We start from the raw sequence: 22,161 nt of genomic DNA, 5'->3' as shown, positions 1-22,161 counted from the left end.
TTCAAAATCACAAAAGGTCCCTAGATAATACTAATCCCATGTGAATAGGGCTAAAGAAAATCAGGTTTATATGTGGAATAGTTTACAAGGTAATGGGACACAGCTGAATGTAATGAGGCTAGATAGTCAAGGCAAAGTATTATGGGAACTGAAGTCCAGAGAAACAAAATCTAAGTGTGCCCTCTAGTGGCTATACATGAGCACATCAACTAGACACTGTGAATAGAGCTGAAGATCTTTGCCCGGACCCGACGGGACCCGATGGGACTGAGGATGCTGAGTAGGTGTAACAGAGGCTTGCCTCTGGCGAATACGTTTTGGTTGCACCAGCAACTAAAGCAAAGTCTGAGGTCTGGAAAAGTTTTGACCGTGTTTTTAATGAGAATAATGAGTGAATAATGACCCACCATCAGTGAGCGCAGGAACGCGCTGAAGCCATCTACAGTGGATCCAATAATTTTTCTCCACGAAAACATGTAGTTTTTTTTTTTTTTTTTTTTTATCATTACTAAATATTAATTGAGTCTTAAATGCATAATGTGGACAGAGTATATACGCTAATGTTGGCATTATTCTTTTATTAAATGTCAGCTGCTAGTGGCGAAGCAAATCCGGCGGAGCCTTTATCTTAATTTCATTATTGCCAAATACACATCTTAATTTAAAATTGATCTTAATTGAATTTGTTAAAAAAGACTACATTTTCATCGGTGCGTTGGTCTGTTTATAGGCTAAATGAGCATATGCCTATTTAGGGTGCTGAGATTTTAAGATGTCACAGAGGACTTATTTTATTTCTTTATTCCAACTTCCAAGTGGTGTAGTTTATGTTAGTTATTAATTAATTATGTTAAAACATGTATAAATAACTCATTCTTGACAAAAAGTCATCAAAAGAGCTGTGTGCATGCGCACATCTGAATAATGTCGGGCTGTAAACGGGTTCGGGCTTTTAAAAAGCTGTCAATCAAAATAATAAAAAAACAAGCTAGTGGTTCGTATGTCATCCCTTCATGTCAGCCACTCTACAAAGAATTTTATAGATCCACCCGGCCACCCCTGATTATTAAAAAGACTGTGTGGGCTCTGGGACCATATTTGAATTTTGTATTTATATTTCTTGTGTTTCTCACAATTTCTACTTTAAATTAGATTTATTATGATGCAGAATGATGTTTGAATTCCCCCTGAATAGCTGTTATCTCTAATTATCTCAAACTGAATTAACATAAAATAAAAAGCATTAGAGATGGAGATTACTGTACACTGAGTTCCCTGAGGACTCAAGAAGTTCACGCAGGGTGCATAGTCAGCTACTTTAGTAATACTGTTTGGCTCATGGACTGTGCCACATCACACAAGGAAAGAATGGGGAATGGGGAATGCTCACAGCTTATGTAATAACCACAGGAGGATTATGCAGATATTTCAAGTACACAAGTGCCATCTAGATGTCAGGTTAAAGATTGTCAATAATTTGTAATGAGTCAGATATGTCTATTTTTTTAAACAGACAAACGGATATAATCTTGATTCATACAATTTCTAGACACTAAAAATAAAAAAAAACACTATAGTGTTTTTCTTAGATCTCCATTCCAAACAGCCAAATAAATAACACACACAAACCTAAGATGACAATTTTCAAATGCAGATTCAACAATACACAATGCAACACAGAAACGTAAGTGAAAATAAAAAACATCCAGATATGTTTTTATGAGAATAAAATTTGTCAATATTCTGTTTTATAATAATTAAATAATAATGTCATACTTGGTGGAGTTGGAGGTCCCCGGAATGACAAAGATGACGTTCTCATTTCCAGAGAGGCCACTGGCACCACCTGCTCTATAAAAATGTGCCACATACAATCTTTATAATGAATGAGTGAGCTGAGGGAAGAGTGATATAAACAGAAAAAGAGAGAGGGATGTGGTTAATTCTGCATAGTTGTTTGCTTCTGTCTTGTAATTATATCTCTGTTGCTTTGACGGCCATTTCAGGTACATGTAAGCTACAAGGACACTTCAAGCTGAATGGAATGTACCAGGATGCAGACTTTATCATTGGTGGTCTCTTTGAAGTTCAGTACCTCAAAGCATTTGGAGGCCTGAGCTTTAAAACAGAACCAAAACTACCACACTGTGAGCTGTGAGTCAGGACCATACAACACTGAAGAAAACCCAATATAACTGGCAATAACTGAAAAATAGAATAGCCTTTCTTATGTTGACATAGGCACTAAAATGTCAATGATAATCTAATATTGTCAACAGATATCTTATAACATGATGGATTACAGGACTGAAGTCATTCACTGCATATGTAATATATTTAATATTTGTGTATGTATAATGTATGCATATGTGTTCCATGAAGATATTTGTAAATTCCGTACCACAAATATAGCAAAACTTAATTTTTGATTAGTAATATGCATTGCTAACAACTTTTTCTCAATATTTAGATTTTTTTTCCTTTCATTTTTTTTTTTCAGATAGTTGTATCTCAGCCAAATATTCTATCTTAACAAATCATACATTAATGGAAAACTTATTCATTCAGCTTTGAGCATGTATGCATTGCTATTCTGATGTATAAATCTCAATTTAATTTTAATTTAATAAACTCTCTCTCTCTCTCTCTCTCTCTCTCTCTCTCTCTAATATATATATAACTGTAATTAATGATCATTTGTATTGTCTTCTCCAGCTTCTATATGACAAGCTTCCAGCAAGCACAAACAATGGTTTTTGCTATCAATGAGATTAATAACAATCCCAGTCTGCTGCCTAACATCACGCTTGGCTACCAAATCTATGACAACTGTTTAAGGCTTGGAGTGGCATTCCGTGGTGCTACAGCTCTGGTTAGTGGGACAGAGGAGACCATCTCTGACCTCAACTGCAAAGGCCCACCACCGGTGATTGGAATAATAGGTGATCCAGGTTCTACTCATTCTATTGCAATTTCCAGTGTCCTGGGGCTGTTTCGAATGCCTATGGTAAGAGACACTGATAAACTGCATATGTCTTCTGCAGCCTTTATTATTATTATTATTGGTTTTCATAGCATTATATTTGTTATATACCATGTTGTAATCACGTTCATTAATAATAGCTGAACATTGTGTTGAATTATCATAGATGTATTTCTTCCAACAAGCCAATAAATAAATAAATAAAGTTAACACTGGCTTTAGCACTGATGACATTAAGTTAATTGTTGACACTTTACAGTAATGCTCCATTAGTTAATGTTAACGTATGGACTAACATGAAAAAACAATGAACAATACATTACAATATTTTTTTTATCTTTTTTTTAATGTTAGTTAATGAAAATATAGCTATTCATTGTTAGTTCATCTTAATTCACAGTAAATTTACTAATGTTAACAAGCACAACTTTTGCTTTTAATAATGCATTAGTAAATTCTGAAATTAACATGAACTAAGATTAATAAATGCTGTAGAAGTCTTGTTAATTCTTGGTTCATGATATCTAAAGTAGTTGACTAATGTCAATTAATGATCCTTATTGTAAAGTGTTACCAGTTAATCTTTCTCACATCTCTCTGTCTCTCCATTCTCCTAATTAGATTAGCTACTATGCCACCTGCTCCTGCTTGAGTGACAGGAAAAAGTATCCCTCTTTCTTCAGAACAATCCCCAGTGATGCCTTCCAGGTGCGGGCTATGATTCAGATTTTGAGTCATTTTGGATGGACGTGGGTTGGTCTGCTCTACAGTGATGATGATTATGGAATCAATGCTGCTCAATCCTTTCACCAGAATGTGCAGCAATTTGGAGGGTGTGTGGCCTTCTCTGAGATACTGCCAAATGATAACAACCACAAGGAAATAGAACGCATAGTTGGAGTCATTCAGGGCGCAACTGCAAATGTGGTGGTTGTATTTTCCACCTCAAGTTATTTGATGCCTGTAATTGATGAGATGCTGTTGAAAAATGTCACAGGCAGACAATGGATTGCCAGTGAGGCTTGGGCCACCTCACCTGTTCTTCTTGCTCAACGATTTAAGTCTGTCTTAGGGGGTACACTGGGTATTGCCATCCGACGAGGAGAAATTCAGGGGCTTGGAAACTTTCTGCTAAGCATTCGTCCTGACAACAACTCACAAAACAATATGGTGAGAATCTTCTGGGAGAACGTGTTTGGGTGCCATTTTGACACTGAAGGCAGAGAGGGGACGGAAATATGTTCAGGGCAAGAAGACCTGAGCAACACAGATACACCATACACTGATATATCAGAGCTGCGGGCCTCTTACAATGTCTACAAGGCAGTTTATGCCCTGGCACATGCACTACATGGTTTGATGAAGTGTGAGGAGGGTAGTGGACCATTTATTGGGAACAGCTGTGCTGATAAAACCAACTTGAAACCCTGGCAGGTAAGACACACAGAGTGAAGATTCTCTCCAGGCATGTAGAAGAGCTGAATGTGGAAAAGCAAAATATGCTGTGCTCTATGTTAATTAAAATTTCTGATAAACGTTAACAACTGTCCTGTCTACCAATTGTACAGCTGGTTCACTACCTACAGAAAGTGAACTTCACCACAGGCTTTGGAGATCATGTGACATTTGATAAGAATGGAGATGCTCTGGCCATCTATGATGTGTTGAACTGGCAGCCAAGTGCTGATGGATCAGTAGTTGTCCGCACAGTTGGTGTGGTAGATGAAGGGGCAGAAACAGGAAAGGTGCTGACACTCAATGAGGAAGCGATATACTGGAACTTTGAAACAAACAAAGTACTTATCATTTTATCGTAAAAGTCATATTTTGTGCCAATTACTATTTATATATTTAAAATACAACAATAATGAAGTGTAAATAAATGATAGTGCAGTGTATTCCCAAGACTATCAGATCATGCAAACACAATATCAGTGTTTGCCTGAATAACAACAGTTGTTGTCTCTCTCAGCCCCAACGGTCTGTGTGCAGTGAGAGCTGCCCCCCAGGCACCAGGCGAGCCACAAGGAAGGGACTTCCTGTCTGCTGTTTTGACTGCCTGCCATGTGCAGATGGAGAGATTTCTAATACAACAGGTGAGAAACAATGAAATGTATCCTTTTTATTCTTTGAAAATTATGCTCTGAAAATAAAGATATACAATTTAACTACAACCTTTAACTCACTTTGTTGTGCTTTTTTATCTTTTTTTCCGGATATCTTTTTATTTTGTTTTATTCACAGATGCGACTGAGTGCATAGCTTGTCCAACTGATTTTTGGTCTAACCCAGTAAAAGATCATTGTATCCCCAAAGAAGTGGAGTTTCTGTCTTATGGGGACCCTCTGGGCATCTCTCTGACCACTGTGGCCCTGCTTGGCACCTGCTTCTGTGCTCTTGTGATAGTCATCTTTGCTCATTACCGCAAAAGTCCTGTAGTACGTTCAAACAATTCAGAACTCAGCTTCCTGCTGTTGTTGTCACTCAAACTGTGTTTTCTGTGTGTACTGCTGTTCATTGGCCAGCCGCAATTGTGGACATGTCAGTTAAGACATGCTGTGTTTGGGATAAGCTTTGTCCTGTGCATCTCCAGCATTCTGGTCAAGACTATGGTGGTCATAGCAGTATTCAAGTCATCTCGACCAGAGGGCAAAGGTGCAATGAAATGGTTTGGAGCAGCTCAACAAAGATGCACAGTTCTGGTCCTAACAGCCCTCCAAGTTGTGATATGTGCAATCTGGTTATCAACAGCCTCTCCAACACCTCATAAAAACAGCAAATATATCAGGTCTATTATAGTCTATGAATGTGCTATAGGCTCAGTGGCTGGTTTTTCAATGTTGCTGGGATACATTGGACTTTTGGCTGCAGTAAGCTTCCTGTTAGCCTTCCTGGCAAGAAACCTTCCAGATAATTTTAATGAGGCAAAGTTCATTACTTTTAGCATGTTAATCTTCTGTGCTGTGTGGATTTCATTTGTTCCCGCATATGTAAGCTCACCAGGGAAATATGCAGTGGCTGTGGAGATATTTGCCATCCTGGCATCAAGTTTTGGATTACTGGTGGCCATATTTGCACCAAAGTGCTACATCATTATATTACACCCAGAAAGAAACACTAAAAAGGCCATAATGGGAAGAGCTACACAAAAGAAATAGATTTACATGTTGTGAAAACGTGATATACATATTTGATAGCGTCTTTGTTTCACTTGAATAAATAATACACATTACAAACAACCACAAGCAAATTTATTATATTCATTTTTAAAATATACAAATGAATAATTTTGAGATTGATTGTAGATTATTTCATGAATTAACTGATTTCCTTTGACATAAATACATAAATAGATGAATTAATACATGAATTAATAGATATATAAATAGTATGAATCAGATGAAATAGCCAGGGCCAGCTAAAAGCTTATTATTTATGAGATAGGAAACCTCAAGTAACTAATATGATTAAATGAGACTAAAACATTTACAGTCATGCATATATTTTCATTAATATGACAAGACTTCTAAGCTTTTAGCTTTTCTTGGTGGAGACCAAATAGCAAATGCACCATAAATATATTATATGTAATGTCCAGTGCCCTTTAAATTTAACTAAATGCAGAATATGTGGCAGTTTCCTTTTGGTTGCCCGGAGTGACATTTACAAAAGCTCAGAACATTGCTGATATAAGCCTAAGAGATGTCATTAATACTGAATGCTGGATTCAGCTAAAACTACTACAGTAGGCCAAAGAAACCCTGGCACCATACACTAATAGTGACAATTCTTTATTTAAATAGAGAAGACAATGAATGGAAACATTACTCTTATCAAGCCAATGTGTACATCTTAACAGGCTTTCCAGGAAACCACAACAGAATCAAATGTCAATTAAAAGAAATAATGAGATCATTACATCATGCAATGATGGTAATCCCCTCCGAGCACAACAATGTAACACCCATAATTGGAATAATCTAAAATCTACAGACTCATGTGATCATCTAATGAAACTGTAAGCTTAGAAATGAAAAGAGATTGCTATGTGATGTTTCTGTTAAACTATACACCTACTATGAAATGGCTTTGGGTCCCAAATTCATTTTACATCTACAAAGCTACTAATACTATTCATTGAAATTTAATTGTTAGCAATTCGTTAATATTTCTTAACATTTTAGTGTCTAAAAACTTCTGAGGAGAATACATATATACTCTAATTAACACTTTTGGGCAAACACAAATCCAATTCAATATCTAGGAATATACTGCCATCTAGAGGGAAATCTAGATAAGTTAGGAATACACCTGTCTAATTGTGTCTGATCTATCTACAATATATGTAACATGGAAAAACGGAGGCTATTTTTACCATTAGTCAACAGTTGCATGAGTTAATTAGTAATGCAATGACAGCAAAGACTGAAACACATGACATATTTAAGTTGCTACTCATCAAACTATAATTTAAATATAAAAGGTATCTCCTGATTTCCTGGGAGGTCCACTTGGCATATTTTTTTCTTTTTTTTTTTTTTTTTAAGCAACACCCACACAGTCTTTATTATAAATATCTAACTGGCCCCTTATGTAGGTAGAAGGATATAGATAGAGATGAGGATCACTCTTAAAATCTGCTTATATTTTTTATTTAACTGTATCTCAGCTTCAGTCCTTAGTTCAGGCATCTGTCAGCTCCAGGGACACTTCAATTTGAACGGGATGTTCCAGGATGGAGATCTTATAATTGGAGGACTGTTTGAAGTTCATTTCCTCACAGTGTTCCCAGAGCTGAGCTTCAGAAAAGAGCCAGAACCTCCATACTGTGAGCAGTGAGTCTGGGAAAAACTGGAAAATGACACCTATAAAAGATCAAATGAAGAACACTAAAGGAAAAAGCTGTTTGACTGTTTTGTAATTAATAATTTCCTACTTTTTTTTTTTTTTTTAGTTATTATTCACTTAGTTGCTTCATTTAGAGCAGCTTTTTGCCAGACAGCTGCATCAAAATCAGTGTCTTTAAATAAAGCATAAAGCTTTTGTAAATATAAACCAGTAAAGAGTATATAATCTACCTGAGGATTTTTTTTTATATTTTTTTTTTACATATAAATATATATATATATATATATATATATATATATATATATATATATATATATATATATATATATTTTTTTTTTTTATAGGTTTGATATGGCAAGTTTCCAGCAGGCTCAGACTATGGTCTTTGCTATAGATGAGATCAATAAGAATCCAAGCCTGCTTCCTAACATCACTCTCGGTTACTACCTTTATGACAACTGTGTAAAGTTGGGAGTGGCATTCAGAGCTGCCACAGCTCTCGTTAGTGGGACAGAGGAGTCATTCTCTAACGTAAAATGTGCTGGCCCACCACCAGTGATTGCTGTTGTAGGGGATCCTGGATCTACTCACTCAATAGCAATCTCGAGTGTACTGGGGCTGTTTAGAGTGCCTATGGTAAGTGTGAATATAACATTTTCAAGATAAAAAAAAAATAAAAAAAAATAAATAAAAACTGTAAAATGTGTACTGTTACACTCTTATTATTGTTAGATTTTAAGTTTAATTTTAATATGTTAAACTTTAAAGACTGCATATAATATTTATTTCTCAATTGCATGTTAAAGAAAAATGTATATATATATATATATATATATATATATATATATATATATATATATATATATATATATATATATATATATATATATATATATATATATATATATATGCTGCTCATATATGTCTCTTCCATAAGGTTAGCTACTTTGCAACCTGCTCCTGTTTGAGTGACAGGGAAAAGTACCCCTCTTTCTTCAGAACGATCCCTAGTGATGCCTTCCAGGTGCGAGCTATGGTTCAGATCTTAAAGCATTTTGGATGGACCTGGGTAGGTCTACTCTACAGTGATGACGACTATGGCTTCCATGCCTCTCAGTCATTCCACCAAGATGTGCAGCTATTTGGAGGGTGTGTTGACTTTTCTGAAATGCTACCACGTGATAATAACCTTAGAGATATTCACAATATATTGGCAGTGATTCAGGCCTCTACAGCTAGAGTCGTGGTGGTGTTCTCCACAGAAGCCTACTTGTTACCATTGATGGATGAGGTGGCATTGCAAAATGTAACAGGCAGGCAGTGGATTGCAAGTGAAGCCTGGGCCACCTCACCTGTGTTTCACACTCAGCGTCTCTTGCCCTTTCTGGGGGGCACACTGGGTATCGCTATCAGGCGTGGGGAGATCCAGGGACTTCGTGAATTCCTGTATTGCCTTCGTCCTGACAGCAATCCAAGAAATAATATGGTAAGAATATTCTGGGAGAACATGTTTGGGTGCAATTTTGAGACTGGAGGAAGAAAAATAGAGGTAGAGGGGGAAAGAAAGGTGTGTACAGGGGAAGAAGATCTGATCAGCACAGACACACCTTACACTGATGTATCAGAGCTGAGGGCCTCTTATAACGCATATAAAGCAGTTTATGCCCTGGCATATGCGCTTCATGACCTGATGCAGTGTGAGGAGGGGAAAGGACCATTTAGTGGGAACAGCTGTGCTGACATAATAAACCCTCAGCCCTGGCAGGTACAGAAGAAGAAGAAAAAAAAATAGATTAAAAAATCTAAATTATTATTCACAATATAGAAATACATATTACACATGTCCTGTCTTTAACATGTACAGGTAGTCCATTACCTACAGAAAGTTAACTTCACCACAAGTTTTGGGGACCATGTGTCATTTGATGAGAATGGAGATGCTCTGGCCATTTATGATGTGATGAACTGGCAGCCAAATTCAGATGGTGCAATAAGGGTCAGCACAGTAGGTGTGGTGAATGAAGGGGCTACAGAAGGGAGGGTGCTCACACTGGATGAGGATGCAATATTCTGGAACTTTGGAAACAAAAAAGTAAATAATATTTTAATATTTTCAAAATTACAGGTATACTGTAGCATATATTCATACTTTATTTGATTATTATTAAGTATTGTATGCACTGAATCAACACACACACACACTGGTTTCCATGGGGACATTATATAGACATAATTATTTTTATACTATACAGCTGCACTTGTTATCCTCTAAATGTAGCCCTATCCTTAAACATACTCCTTCCTCACAAAAATTTTAGGCTGTTTTCCACATGGGAACCAGAAAAATTGAATAACACATATGTGACCACAAGGTAAAAAATTACTGGTATTACAATCCTTGTGGGGCACACACACTTCTAATAAGAATGATAACAGATGTTGTACCCCTTAGCCCCCAAATTCTGTATGCAGTGAGAGCTGCCCCCCTGGCACCAGAAGAGTCAGGAAAAAAAGCCTTCCTATATGCTGTTTTGACTGCCTGCCATGTGGAGATGGAGAGATTTCTAATACAACAGGTAGAAATATACTCCCAAATTGAAATATAACTTGAAAGAGAATTCTGGGTAGCACTTTATTTTACAGTCATGTTCCTCATGTACATAATGTGTACTTATTATAGTAGTTACAATAACTATGTAATAACTAGGTACTAACCCTGAACCTACCCCTAAACCTAACCCTACCCCATGTAGTTACCTTATGTTACTAGAACTTTCTTAGATAAATACACTGTAAGTACACTATAAGTACACATACTGTAAAATAAAGTGCAACCGAATTTTGTCTTAAACTTTTTTTTTTTTTTCTTTTTTCTCCACAGATGCTATTGAGTGCACACTGTGTCCAGATGAGTTCTGGTCCAATCCAAGTAAAGATCAGTGTGTTCCAAAAGAAGTAGAGTTTCTATCCTATGAGGAACCTTTGGGCATCTCTCTGACCACTGCTTCCCTACTCGGCTCATGCTTCTGTGCTCTTGTGATGGTCATCTTCTCTCATCATCGAAACACTCCTGTAGTACGTGCCAACAATTCAGAGCTCAGCTTTCTGGTGCTGTTGTCACTCAAACTGTGTTTTTTGTGTGTGCTGCTGTTCATTGGCCAACCTCAGTTATGGACGTGTCAGTTAAGACATGCTGTATTTGGCATAAGCTTTGTTCTGTGCGTCTCCAGCATCCTGGTCAAGACTATGGTGGTAATAGCTGTGTTTAAGTCATCCCGACCTGAAGGTAAAAATGCAATGAAATGGTTTGGAACAGCTCAACAAAGAGGCACAGTCATGGCACTAACTGCCCTCCAGGTTGTGATTTGCACAGTCTGGTTAACTACTGCATCCCCAACACCCTATAAAAACAGTCAGTATATTAACTCCAAAATAGTATATGAATGTGCTATAGGTTCAGTGGCTGGTTTTTCTATGCTGCTGGGATACATTGGACTGTTGGCAGCAGTAAGCTTCCTGTTAGCCTTCCTGGCAAGAAACCTTCCAGATAATTTTAATGAAGCTAAATTCATTACATTTAGTATGTTGATCTTCTGTGCGGTGTGGATTGCATTTGTTCCAGCATATGTGAGCTCACCAGGGAAATATGCAGTGGCTGTCGAGATATTTGCCATTTTAGCTTCTAGTTTTGGATTACTGGTGGCCATTTTTGCCCCAAAGTGCTACATCATCCTTTTACATCCAGAGAGAAACACTAAAAAAGCCATCATGGGAAGAGCCACTCAAAAGAAATAGCTTGACAACATAACATTTTCACAAAGAAAAATAAATAAACATGATCTCTGATAATTATATTTTAGTCTTCAATCTGTTTCTTCTGCTTGTCTATTTAGCCTATTTATTACCCTTTTTGTATATATGATTATTTAGGAATATATGACTGATTATTTCGCAATATGTATTTGTAAGAAATAAATAAGAAGGTTTCTTCTGGCAAATACCTTGAGTTGTAATCACTGCTGGGTTTGGTGCCTAGCTCAAGGGTCTCACCTCAGTCATGATATTGAGGGTGCAGAGAGCACTGGTAATTCACTCCTCCCACCAAAAATCCCTACCACACCTGAGACTCGAACCTGTGAACTAACTTTCTAACCATTAGGCCAAAGTGCTACTTCCAGCTTCCAGCTCCACCTCTCTGGCTCTAATGGGGTGGAGAGATAAGAGTTGTGGGTAGGGTTAGTGTGGTGCTGGATATTCTATTAAGGCCATGATATATTTCAAATAAAATTGAAGAAAGAAATGATATGACGACATTTCAAACCAAAAAAAAATATACAATAATAAACCTTTTTTATCAAAAGTAAATCATGACACCACATAAAATATAAAAAGTGTAACAATTTATCCAGTTTAACAAAATAAATTAACATTAATAAATACAAAGTAACAACAGTTTTGTCATGTTCGGGAACACAGGAGACAGAAGATCCAAGTGCAGTGTGGTTTATTAAGGGTAATCCAAATCAGACTCAAAACCAGAGTAACCAACATCAATCCAAACAGAAACAAACAAATAAGCAAACAGGAACAAGAACAGGAACAGGAACTCAAGGACCAGGAAACGTGAGGAAACTAGGTGACGGAAAGTAAGGAGTCCATGACAAAAACAGAAACAGAACGGTTTAAATGGGCAGGATAATTACTATGAAAGTGAAGACACCTGAGTGCAATTAACAAGTGTGGGAGACCAGACAGCGTGACATTACCCCCTCCTCCACGGAGCAGCTACCAGATGCTCCAGCCGAAACCAAGGAGAGACCAAGGAACACAGAGACCAGGAGGGAGGTGGAGCGGCGGAGGACCAGGGGGAGGGAAGGAGGGCCTGGTAAAAATGGGGAAACAGAGACAAGAAGTGCAAAACAAATACAGGGAGCCCAGGAGGGAGGTGGACCGGCGGAGGATCAGGGGGAGGGACGGAGGGCCAGGTCTATAGAGGGAAACAGAGAGAAGTGGGCAAACAAACAAAACAAGACAAAAACAACAACAAACACAAGTCCAGGAAGGACAGAGAGTTCACTTCCCATAAAGGACTGATTATGGAAATGTTATGGTTCTTTTTTATTGCAAACATGATACATGACTCTGAACTTTTCCTAATCATTATTATTTTGTTTAAAATACTCTTACTACTGGGGCCTGTCTCACACCTAGATGCCTACACTTCTTCATTTCATTGTTGTTGTTCTTTAGAGGATATACGTGAGTGTCGCGACATGTTTACATTAATCTACACCCCTCCTCTTCTATTCTATCCACCTATCACTGCCAAAACAGGCTTTTAGCAGTGAAATGGTTTCATAAAGTATTTTTTTGTCTTCTTTTTTTCACTATGCATAACTGCTTGAACTCAATAGCAAGGGGAAGATATGTTTTAGTCAAGCATTTCCCAATCCTACTCCTCACACAACATATTTCCCCTGCTCAGAGAGTAGGGAGCAATGGATGCTGAGTAGGGATCATATCAATCGGAACACAGTTCATGCACATAGCTCTCCTCTAACAAGCTGGTTATCTGAATCAGGTGTGTTAACTAATACCATGTCCATAAATACTATGGGTATTTTTATAAACTGAGTTTTTCCTTCTGCCATTTTTATTATAAACATTTCTGTCCACATGAAAATGCAAAAGCATGTTATAAAGCACTGCCAAGAGCATGCCAAGCCAACAGGTGGCAATATAGGTCTGGAGGTGGAGTGAGGACTGGAATTGGGAACCGCTCTTTTAGACCAAGAAAAAAAAAAGTTTGTGAGTTATTGAAGCAGATTCAAGTGACCTGTCCACAGAGACAGATCTATCAGAATCACAGGCCGTTTTGAGAGACAGATTTTAAAAAGCGTCTGTCAATGTTGCTTATTAACAGATTAACAAATTAACAGTTAGGGCCATGCCTGTGCCTCATGAGCAAACAGCACACCAAAATATAGCACTTGGGTGTCCCAAGTTCAAGTCCTGGATCATTGTCCTATCCCAATCAAGCACCCAACCCCTCTCTCTCTCTCTCTCTCTCTCTCTCTCTCTCTCTCTCTCTTTCTCTCTCTTTTTTTTCTCTCTCTCTCTCTCTCTCTCTCTCTATCACTCTCTCTCTCTCTGACACTCTGCTTCCTTTCAAGAATCTACACTGTCTTATCAAAAATAATCTAGTTTTTACTTTAGTTGTATTTTAATTTATCATGTAAAAATAATGCATACAATTAAAGGTTTTGTTCATTCTTTTGAGGTCATTTTGTTTACTGCTGCCCAATAAATACATTTCTAACTGTTAAATCTGGGACCTACTGGTAGAATGCGATAGAGTGGAAATATAAAACAAAGTGTTAAAGTGTAGGCAATAATGTGTATTTGTAAAGGTGTATGGGTGTCATCTGGTGGACATTTTGAGAAAGACATTGAAAATATGTGGTCCCAACAAGTCAATCCTTTATAGAATCTCTGTGAGAAAGTACAGCAACATCTTTATAAGCTATTTTATTTCTGTTGAGGAAGAATTAATTTTACCCTCTGTTCATGAGTTCATTTTATGTCACCCTATAGCAAATATTAGGTTATTATTATAAAACATTATATAACATCAGTGTGTAGTGCTGCTAAGCAAGCAGACACCAACCAAGTGAACATAAAGTACTGGACCAAACATAAAAAAAGGGGGTCAAACACACTCACCTTACATATCTTCAACCACAACTAGCTGAGATTTAGCAGATTGGTTGTTTTGAATTTGAATTTGAAAGTTGCAACTTTCAAGCATGACTGTCCAATTTCTTAGCTACCTACGGTCACCAAATGGATTCACAGAAATAAGTGTTTACACGTATCTGTGAAACCAACTTAAGATAATTTACATGTATGTGACTATACATTTTAAGATACTAAGTCAAATATATTCTAACATTAAAGAATATACATTTGTCCTGAAACCTAACTACAAACAATTTAAAATAAATTATGCTAATTAAAGAAAAGAATAATCAAGGACATAAAATACAGACACCCTCATTTCCAGGCATGGCCACTTGGCACCGCCTGCTCTCTAAAAGTAACACACCCACGAACCTTCATCATATATTGGTCAGAAGAACAAGTAAGTGGGTCAGAAAATAAGAAAGATGTGGACCACTTTAATTATCTTCCTGTATCTTTCCTTTAAATTTAGTTCTGCAGCTTCAGTCCTAAGATCAGGTACCTGTCAGCTTCAGGGACGCTTCAGGTTGAATGGAATGTACCAGACTGGAGATGTCATACTCGGAGGCCTGTTTGAGGTTCACTTCCTCACAGTGTTTCCAGAGCTGAGCTTCAGAACAGAGCCGAAGCCACCGTACTGTGAGCAGTGAGTCTGGAGTGGATAAGTATAGCTATACAAGGATATACAAGCTATACAGTGTTTATTGCTAATGCGAATTTGCTCAGATGCTGTTTCACTTATTTTATATATATATTTTTTTTTTTTTTTTTTTGTATTACCTTTAGAACTGTTAAATATCAACATTTATCCTACTTTTTTCTTAGATTTGATATGGCAAGTTTCCAGCAGGCACAAACCATGGTTTTTGCTATAGATGAGATCAATAAAAATCCAAACCTGCTGCCTAACATCACTCTTGGTTACCATCTTTATGACAACTGTGTGATGCTAGGAATGGCATTCCGGGCTGCCTTTTCCCTGGTTAGTGGAACAGAGGAGTCCTTCTCTAACCTCAACTGCACTGGCCCACCTCCAGTCATTGGGATTGTCGGGGATTCAAATTCCACTCCTTCTATTGCAATTTCCAGTGTCCTGGGGCTATTTCGAGTACCTATAGTAAGATTAAATTAAATGACTAATATATTGTATTTACATTTTCTGTACTTTTCAGTATGTTTTTGTTTACCAATTTTCATTAGGATCAGAATCTTTCTATTGCTTATAATAATGTTTGTATGTAAATAATAGTCCTGCAGCTCTGTCTTTCTTTATCTTGCTATTTATCTCTCCTCTTGCTTTTGCTTTATTAGGTTAGCTACTTTGCCACCTGTTCCTGTTTGAGTAACAGAGAAAAATATCCATCTTTCTTCAGAACAATCCCCAGTGATGCTTTCCAAGTGAGGGCAATGATCAAGATTTTAAAACATTTTGGATGGACTTGGGTTGGTCTTGTCTACAGTGATGATGACTATGGCAACCACGCTGCTCAATCCTTCCTCCAGGATGTGGAGGTGTTTGGAGGGTGTCTTGCTTTTTCTGAAATCTTGCCTCTAGATAACAACCGCAAAGACATTCAGCATACAGTGGGAGTGATACAAGCCTCTACAGCGAGAGTGGTGGTGGTGTTTTCCACTTCAACATATCTGTTGCCTTTGATGGATGAAGTGGTATTGCAGAATGTAACAGACAGACAATGGATTGCAAGTGAAGCCTGGGCTACTTCACCTGTATTTCACACTCATCATCTTTTGCCCTTCCTAGGGGGCACACTGGGCATTGCCATTAGGCGTGGAGAGATTCAAGGACTTCATGAATTTCTACTACATCTCCGTCCTAATAATGATCAAAGAAACAACATGGTGAGAATCTTCTGGGAGAACATGTTTAAGTGCAGATTTAACATTGGAGGAACAGGAGAAAAAAATTGTTCAGGGCAAGAGGATCTGAGCAACACAGATACAGCATACACTGATGTTTCAGAGCTGAGGGCCTCGTATAATGTGTATAAAACAGTTTATGCCTTGGCACATGCACTTCATGACCTGATGCAGTGTGAGGAGGGGAGAGGACCATTCAGCGGGAACAAATGTGCAGATATAACCAACTTGCAGCCCTGGCAAGTAAGGCACAAATACAGTGGGGCTCGAAAGTTTGGGCACCCCTTGCAGAATCTGTGAAAATATGAGTAATTTTCAAAAAATAAGAGAGATCATACTAAATGCATGTTATATTTTATTTAGTACTGTCCTGAGTAAGATTTTGTACATAAAAGATATTAACATTTAGTCCACAAGACAAAAAAATTGCTGAAATTATTAAAATAACCCCCTCAAAAGTTTGGGAACCCTTGGTTCTAAGTACTGTGTTCTGTTACCTGATGAACCACGACTGTCTTTCTGTTTTGTGATGGTTGTGCATGAGTCCCTTGTTTGTTCTGAACAGTTAAACTGAGCAGCAGTCTTCAGAAAAATCTTTAAGGTCCTGCAGATTCTTCAGTTTTCCAGCATCTTTGCATATTTGAACCCTTTCCAGCAGTGACTTTATGATTTGGAGATGCATCTTTTCAGACTGAGGACATTTTAGGGACTCAAACACAACTATTTAAAAAGATTCAAACATTCACTGATGCTCCTGAAGGAAAAAAGATGCATTAAAAGCTGGGGGGTGAAAACTTTTGGAATTTGAAGATCAAGGTAAATTGTACTTAATTTGTGTACCGGGAAACACACAAGTATCTTCTGTTGCTTATGAAGGGCAGAACTAAATGGGAAAAAATTATATTTCAACAAAATAAGACAAATTTGGTCATCTTCATCGTGTTCAAAAGTTTTCACCCCCCAGCTCTTAATGCATCTTGTTTCCTTCTGGAGCATCAGTGAATGTTTGAATTTTTTTTAATAGATGTGTTTGAGTCCCTCAAATGTCCTCAGTGTGATAAGATGTATCTCAAAATCATAAAGTCACAGCTGGAAAGGGTTCAAATATGCAAAGATGCTGGAAAACTGAAGAATCTGCAGGACCTTAAAGATTTTTCTGAAGAACAGTTCTCAGTTTAACTGTTCAGAACAAACAAGGGACTCATGCACAACCATCACAAAACAGAAAAACAGTCGAGGATCATCAGGTAACAGAACACAGTACTAAGAACCAAGGGTTCCCAAACTTTTGAGTGGGGTTAGTTTAATAATTTCAGCTATTTGTTTTTGTCTTGTGGACTAAATGTTAATATCTTTTATGTACAATATCTTACGCAGGACAGTACTAAATAAAATATAACATGCATTTAGTATGATCTCTCTTATTTTTTGAAAATGACTCGCATTTTCACAGATTCTGCAAAGGGTGCCCAAACTTTCGAGCCCCACTGTATATAGTGCATATTTAAATCACATAAAATAAGTAGCACCACATATAACAACTATTCTGTCTACAAACTATACAGCTGGTTCACTACCTACAGAAAGTGAACTTCACCACAGGCTTTGGGGATATTGTTTCATTTGATAAGAATGGAGATGCTCTGGCAATCTATGATGTGCTGAACTGGCAGCCAAGCTCTGATGGGTCAATCGTTGTCCGCACGGTTGGTGTGGTAAATGAAGGGGCGGCAACAGGAAAGGTGCTCACACTGGACGAGGAAGCATTATACTGGAACTTTGAGACAAAAAAAGTAATTAACACTACATTAATCATCTTTTTTGCAGATACATAGTGTGAATACTGGTCAAAGTTATAATAAAACAAATGAGAATAAATTATTGGGAAGACCAAGCTCATTATCATGTAAAACAGATGACAGATACATGACAGATGATGTCTCTTTCAGCCCCCACGGTCTGTGTGCAGTGAGAGCTGCCCCCCAGGAACCAGACGTGCCAGGAGGAAGGGTCTTCCTGTCTGCTGTTTTGACTGCTTGCCATGTGGAGATGGAGAAATTTCTCATACAACCGGTGATAAAATAGTAAAATAGTAATAATAATAATAATAATAAATAATAATTTCATATTATAAAATTCAAATATATTTTATCAAATATAATTATGCCCCCACCACCTTCAATTTATGTCTTCCCAGATGCTGATGAGTGTACTATATGTCCTGATGATTTCTGGTCCAATCCAGATAAAGACAGGTGTGTTCCTAAAGAAGAAGACTTTTTATCATATCAGGATCCTCTGGGAATCTCTCTGACCACTGCTTCCCTGCTTGGCACCTGCTTCTGTGCTCTTGTGATGGCCATCTTTGCTCATCATCGTAACACTCCCATAGTACGCGCCAACAATTCTGAGCTCAGCTTTCTGTTGCTGTTATCGCTCAAACTGTGTTTTTTGTGTGTGTTGTTGTTCATTGGCCGACCACAATTGTGGACATGTCAGTTAAGACATGCTGTGTTTGGTATAAGCTTTGTCCTGTGTATCTCCAGTATCCTGGTCAAAACTATGGTGGTAATAGCCGTATTCAAGTCATCTCGGCCAGAGGGTAAAGGTGCGATGAAATGGTTTGGGACAGCACAGCAAAGAAGCACAGTTATGGTCCTAACAGCCCTCCAGGTGGCAATATGCATTGTCTGGCTATCAAATGCTTCTCCAACACCCCATAAAAATAGCCAGTATGTCAGCTCCAAAATAGTATATGAATGCACTATTGGCTCAGTGGCTGGGTTTGCAGTGCTTCTGGGATACATTGGCTTTCTAGCAGCAGTTAGTTTCCTGTTAGCTTTCCTGGCAAGGAACCTTCCAGATCATTTTAACGAAGCAAAGTTCATCACCTTTAGCATGCTTATCTTCTGTGCTGTGTGGATTGCATTTGTACCAGCATATGTGAGCTCACCAGGAAAATATGCAGTAGCCGTGGAGATATTTGCCATCCTAGCTTCTAGTTTTGGATTACTGGTGGCCATATTTGCCCCAAAGTGCTACATCATCCTTTTACATCCAGAGAAAAACACTAAAAAAAACATAATGGGAAGAGAAACACAAAATAAGTAGCTCTACATTACTGTGACATAAAATTGAAAATTCTATGTCTAATAGAATTCTAATTCTAATTTGACTGCCTCTTATCCTTTTGAGTTTCATCTTCATAAAAAAATAAGAAAAACATTTTGCAACGTCTACTGTTTTGTAGTATTTCAATTATTTATTATTAAGTGCAAAGATGAGGCTGCCAAATGCTGATGCTGACTCGCCATCTCCACATAGACGTATCTTTTTTTTTTACCTTTTTACTTATTTTGAATGTTCTTCAGATCTCCTTTTACAACAATTACTTGCACACAGAAATAATATCCTTTACAGGGGATAATAACATTCACGCATCCTTACATGTATGATCAATTACACAGAAAAATATGTCCAAAGGTACAAGGAAAGAAGAAATAAGACAATAATTAACAACATTTAAAGTAAACAATTTAGACTAAACAAACATCAACTTAAAACAAAACATGGGTTGTATTCAAGTTCCCCTGTCAAATATAACCAGTTAGTTCTAATGGTCCTCCAGCACCGTCATTAATGGTGACCATCTTTCAATAAAAAGTTCTGTATCTCAACGAATATGTTTTTTTTTTCATGGTGTAAATATTTCTCAAAATTGTAAGCCATTCAGCTTGGTTTGGTGACTAATTTTTAAGCCACTTTATTGTAATTGCTTTCTTTGCTGCTATCAGTAATATCTGTAATAAATATTTTTTTCATAATGTGTATCACAACTGGTTTAATCCCTACGATTGCTATCAGAGGGTTTCTTATCAGATCAACATTCAATACTTTATTAATATATGTAAAATGGATATATATGGATTTTCAAAAGTTATCCAACAAAGGGCATTGACAAAAAATTATGTGAGTGAGTAGCCATTGTCTCTCCACACCCCCTCCAACAATGACTTGATTGATTCGGATTCCTTTCAGCCACAACTTGTGGTGTCCTGAAAAATCTGTTATTTATTTTCCATTGAAATTCCTTCCAAAAATTGGCATTTGTGACTTTATAAGACTGTTTAGACTTGGCATAAGACATAACATTCATTAGCCAACGGATATTATCAGGCATTAAAGACACGTCCATGAAACAGGTATTAAGACTCTAGTGCACCCAGACCAGACAGACTTTATTACTGGTCACCAGCAGTAACAAAGCCTGTCTGGTCTGGGTGATTCGTAGTCGTAATAACTGTTTTATGGACGTGTCTTTAATAGAAATGCACCTTATGGACTACAAAATTAAAGAACATAAAAAATTGAGTGGCCTATTTTCCTTATATTTATTTTAATTATTCATGTAAAACCTGTTTAACCTGTTTTGGTTAGCTATATTTAATATTAGTTGCAGGTCTCCAGACTGCGACCGACAAAATTTTGTACTTAAGCCAAAATTTTATGAAATGTTCAGCGATATCTTCAAAAGATTTTTGAATTATGGTTATGGTTACAACTAACCTCACGTTACTTTGTGCTCCCCTACTCGCCGAGTCAGCAGTAAGCGTGTTGAGCTCCAGGTTGTTGTGACTGACAGAAGTGATTTTTCCCAGCCTCATTAGCTGCTGCCTGTCATTCAGAAAGCTGGTAAACCACTGAAAGATGGAGGTGGGTACAGAGATATGTGTGAGTTTATTCTAAAGGGTGTCCGGGATGATGGTGTTGAAAGCGGAGCTGAAGTCAGAGAGAGAGTAAATGGTGACTCCAAAAATGTGATTGATGTCCGACCCCATCTTTTTTTATGATCCTAAAAGGAATTTGGTGGGAGGGAAAGGTGTTTTTGTGCGTAATTCTTTAACATCTGGTTGACAGGCAGCTGAAGAAAGATTGCTAGGGATGTCAGGTCGATCATCCTTCGCAAACACAACATTCAACGTCTCTATGAGGCACCCGCATATTATTTTCTGGGGTGTTTTGAACAACTGTCGCATTAATTGTGTTAACCTGATCTGAAACTCATTCTGGCCCAAACCTTGAAACTGTTTGGTTTAACACCACATCAGCAAAGAATTCAGGGTGTTGTCGATGGCCTGTGTGTGTGATCTCAGAGATGAGACGTACATAGCGGAAGGTCTGACAGAACTCCAGATGAATCTTGTGGATGAAACCTGCGAGCAGGCCATTTACAACGCTGTTGACAGCTGGAAGAAGAGTACACCTGCTGATTCTGATTAACCAGGGACATGGGTAACCTCTGCAACACAAACTGTCTGGGAAAACTCATATTTAAACAACAAATTAAGAGTGAAATAACTTGTTTATGTGGACAATAAACGTTTAATGAAATTAAAAAAGCAAATGGTTGCTGTGAGGGGGATGTTGAAGGAGTGGTGTGTTATGACAACCCAATGCCTCACAAACAGGTATAATCCTTGCATGACTGTTAAAAACATTCTGGAACTTATGTCTGAATGTGAAGAAAGTCTTAAAATAGGTAACTTTTTATTTTATGTATTTGTACTTATGTAACTGATGTGTGTATAATGTTGTTGTCAAGAAATTATCCGATGGCTGTATATAAAATTATTGACATGCTAGTTGAATATATGATAGAGAAAAATCTTGTAATGTGTGTGAAATTCCTTCAATATCAAGATGATGTATAA

The 22,161-nt window shown here is 37.5% G+C and overlaps 3 protein-coding genes across 3 annotated transcripts; all 3 read left to right on the top strand.

Moving 5' to 3' along the window:
• The first annotated feature begins 1,933 nt into the window (after positions 1–1,933).
• Positions 1,934–6,141, top strand: LOC113118804 (extracellular calcium-sensing receptor-like). Its single transcript, XM_026288214.1, has 6 exons — positions 1,934–2,154; positions 2,716–3,007; positions 3,605–4,417; positions 4,552–4,779; positions 4,956–5,079; positions 5,228–6,141. Exons 1-6 carry the CDS (start codon positions 1,934–1,936, stop codon positions 6,139–6,141), a joined length of 2,592 nt encoding a protein of 863 aa, XP_026143999.1.
• A 1,459-nt stretch (positions 6,142–7,600) lies between these two features.
• On the top strand, positions 7,601–11,626 carry LOC113118803 (extracellular calcium-sensing receptor-like). The gene is made up of 6 exons (XM_026288213.1): positions 7,601–7,818; positions 8,176–8,467; positions 8,769–9,596; positions 9,696–9,923; positions 10,284–10,407; positions 10,713–11,626. Exons 1-6 carry the CDS (start codon positions 7,601–7,603, stop codon positions 11,624–11,626), a joined length of 2,604 nt encoding a protein of 867 aa, XP_026143998.1.
• A 3,371-nt stretch (positions 11,627–14,997) lies between these two features.
• On the top strand, positions 14,998–19,561 carry LOC113118802 (extracellular calcium-sensing receptor-like). Its single transcript, XM_026288212.1, has 6 exons — positions 14,998–15,218; positions 15,398–15,689; positions 15,884–16,693; positions 18,016–18,243; positions 18,400–18,523; positions 18,648–19,561. Exons 1-6 carry the CDS (start codon positions 14,998–15,000, stop codon positions 19,559–19,561), a joined length of 2,589 nt encoding a protein of 862 aa, XP_026143997.1.
• The last annotated feature ends 2,600 nt before the right edge of the window (positions 19,562–22,161 follow it).

Source organism: Carassius auratus, chromosome 18 (assembly GCF_003368295.1).
Source record: "Carassius auratus strain Wakin chromosome 18, ASM336829v1, whole genome shotgun sequence".
Classification (NCBI taxonomy): Eukaryota; Metazoa; Chordata; class Actinopteri; order Cypriniformes; family Cyprinidae; genus Carassius; species Carassius auratus.
Note: the sequence above shows the minus strand (reverse complement) of the source record. Positions and strands in the feature narration are given on the sequence as shown.

What these genes read in the sequence shown, in the direction of transcription:
- LOC113118804 (XM_026288214.1), top strand. Translation starts at nt 1,934, where the DNA reads ATGTGGTTAATTCTGCATAGTTGTTTGCTTCTGTCTTGTAATTATATC. An exon ending in AAACTACCACACTGTGAGCT is followed by an intron (nt 2,155 to 2,715) that starts GTGAGTCAGGAC and finishes TGTCTTCTCCAG; the next exon opens with CTTCTATATGACAAGCTTCC. An exon ending in GGCTGTTTCGAATGCCTATG is followed by an intron (nt 3,008 to 3,604) that starts GTAAGAGACACT and finishes TCTCCTAATTAG; the next exon opens with ATTAGCTACTATGCCACCTG.
- LOC113118803 (XM_026288213.1), top strand. Translation starts at nt 7,601, where the DNA reads ATGAGGATCACTCTTAAAATCTGCTTATATTTTTTATTTAACTGTATC. An exon ending in GGAACTTTGGAAACAAAAAA is followed by an intron (nt 9,924 to 10,283) that starts GTAAATAATATT and finishes TGTACCCCTTAG; the next exon opens with CCCCCAAATTCTGTATGCAG. An exon ending in AGAGATTTCTAATACAACAG is followed by an intron (nt 10,408 to 10,712) that starts GTAGAAATATAC and finishes TTTTCTCCACAG; the next exon opens with ATGCTATTGAGTGCACACTG.
- LOC113118802 (XM_026288212.1), top strand. Translation starts at nt 14,998, where the DNA reads ATGTGGACCACTTTAATTATCTTCCTGTATCTTTCCTTTAAATTTAGT. An exon ending in AAGCCACCGTACTGTGAGCA is followed by an intron (nt 15,219 to 15,397) that starts GTGAGTCTGGAG and finishes CTTTTTTCTTAG; the next exon opens with ATTTGATATGGCAAGTTTCC. An exon ending in GGCTATTTCGAGTACCTATA is followed by an intron (nt 15,690 to 15,883) that starts GTAAGATTAAAT and finishes TTGCTTTATTAG; the next exon opens with GTTAGCTACTTTGCCACCTG.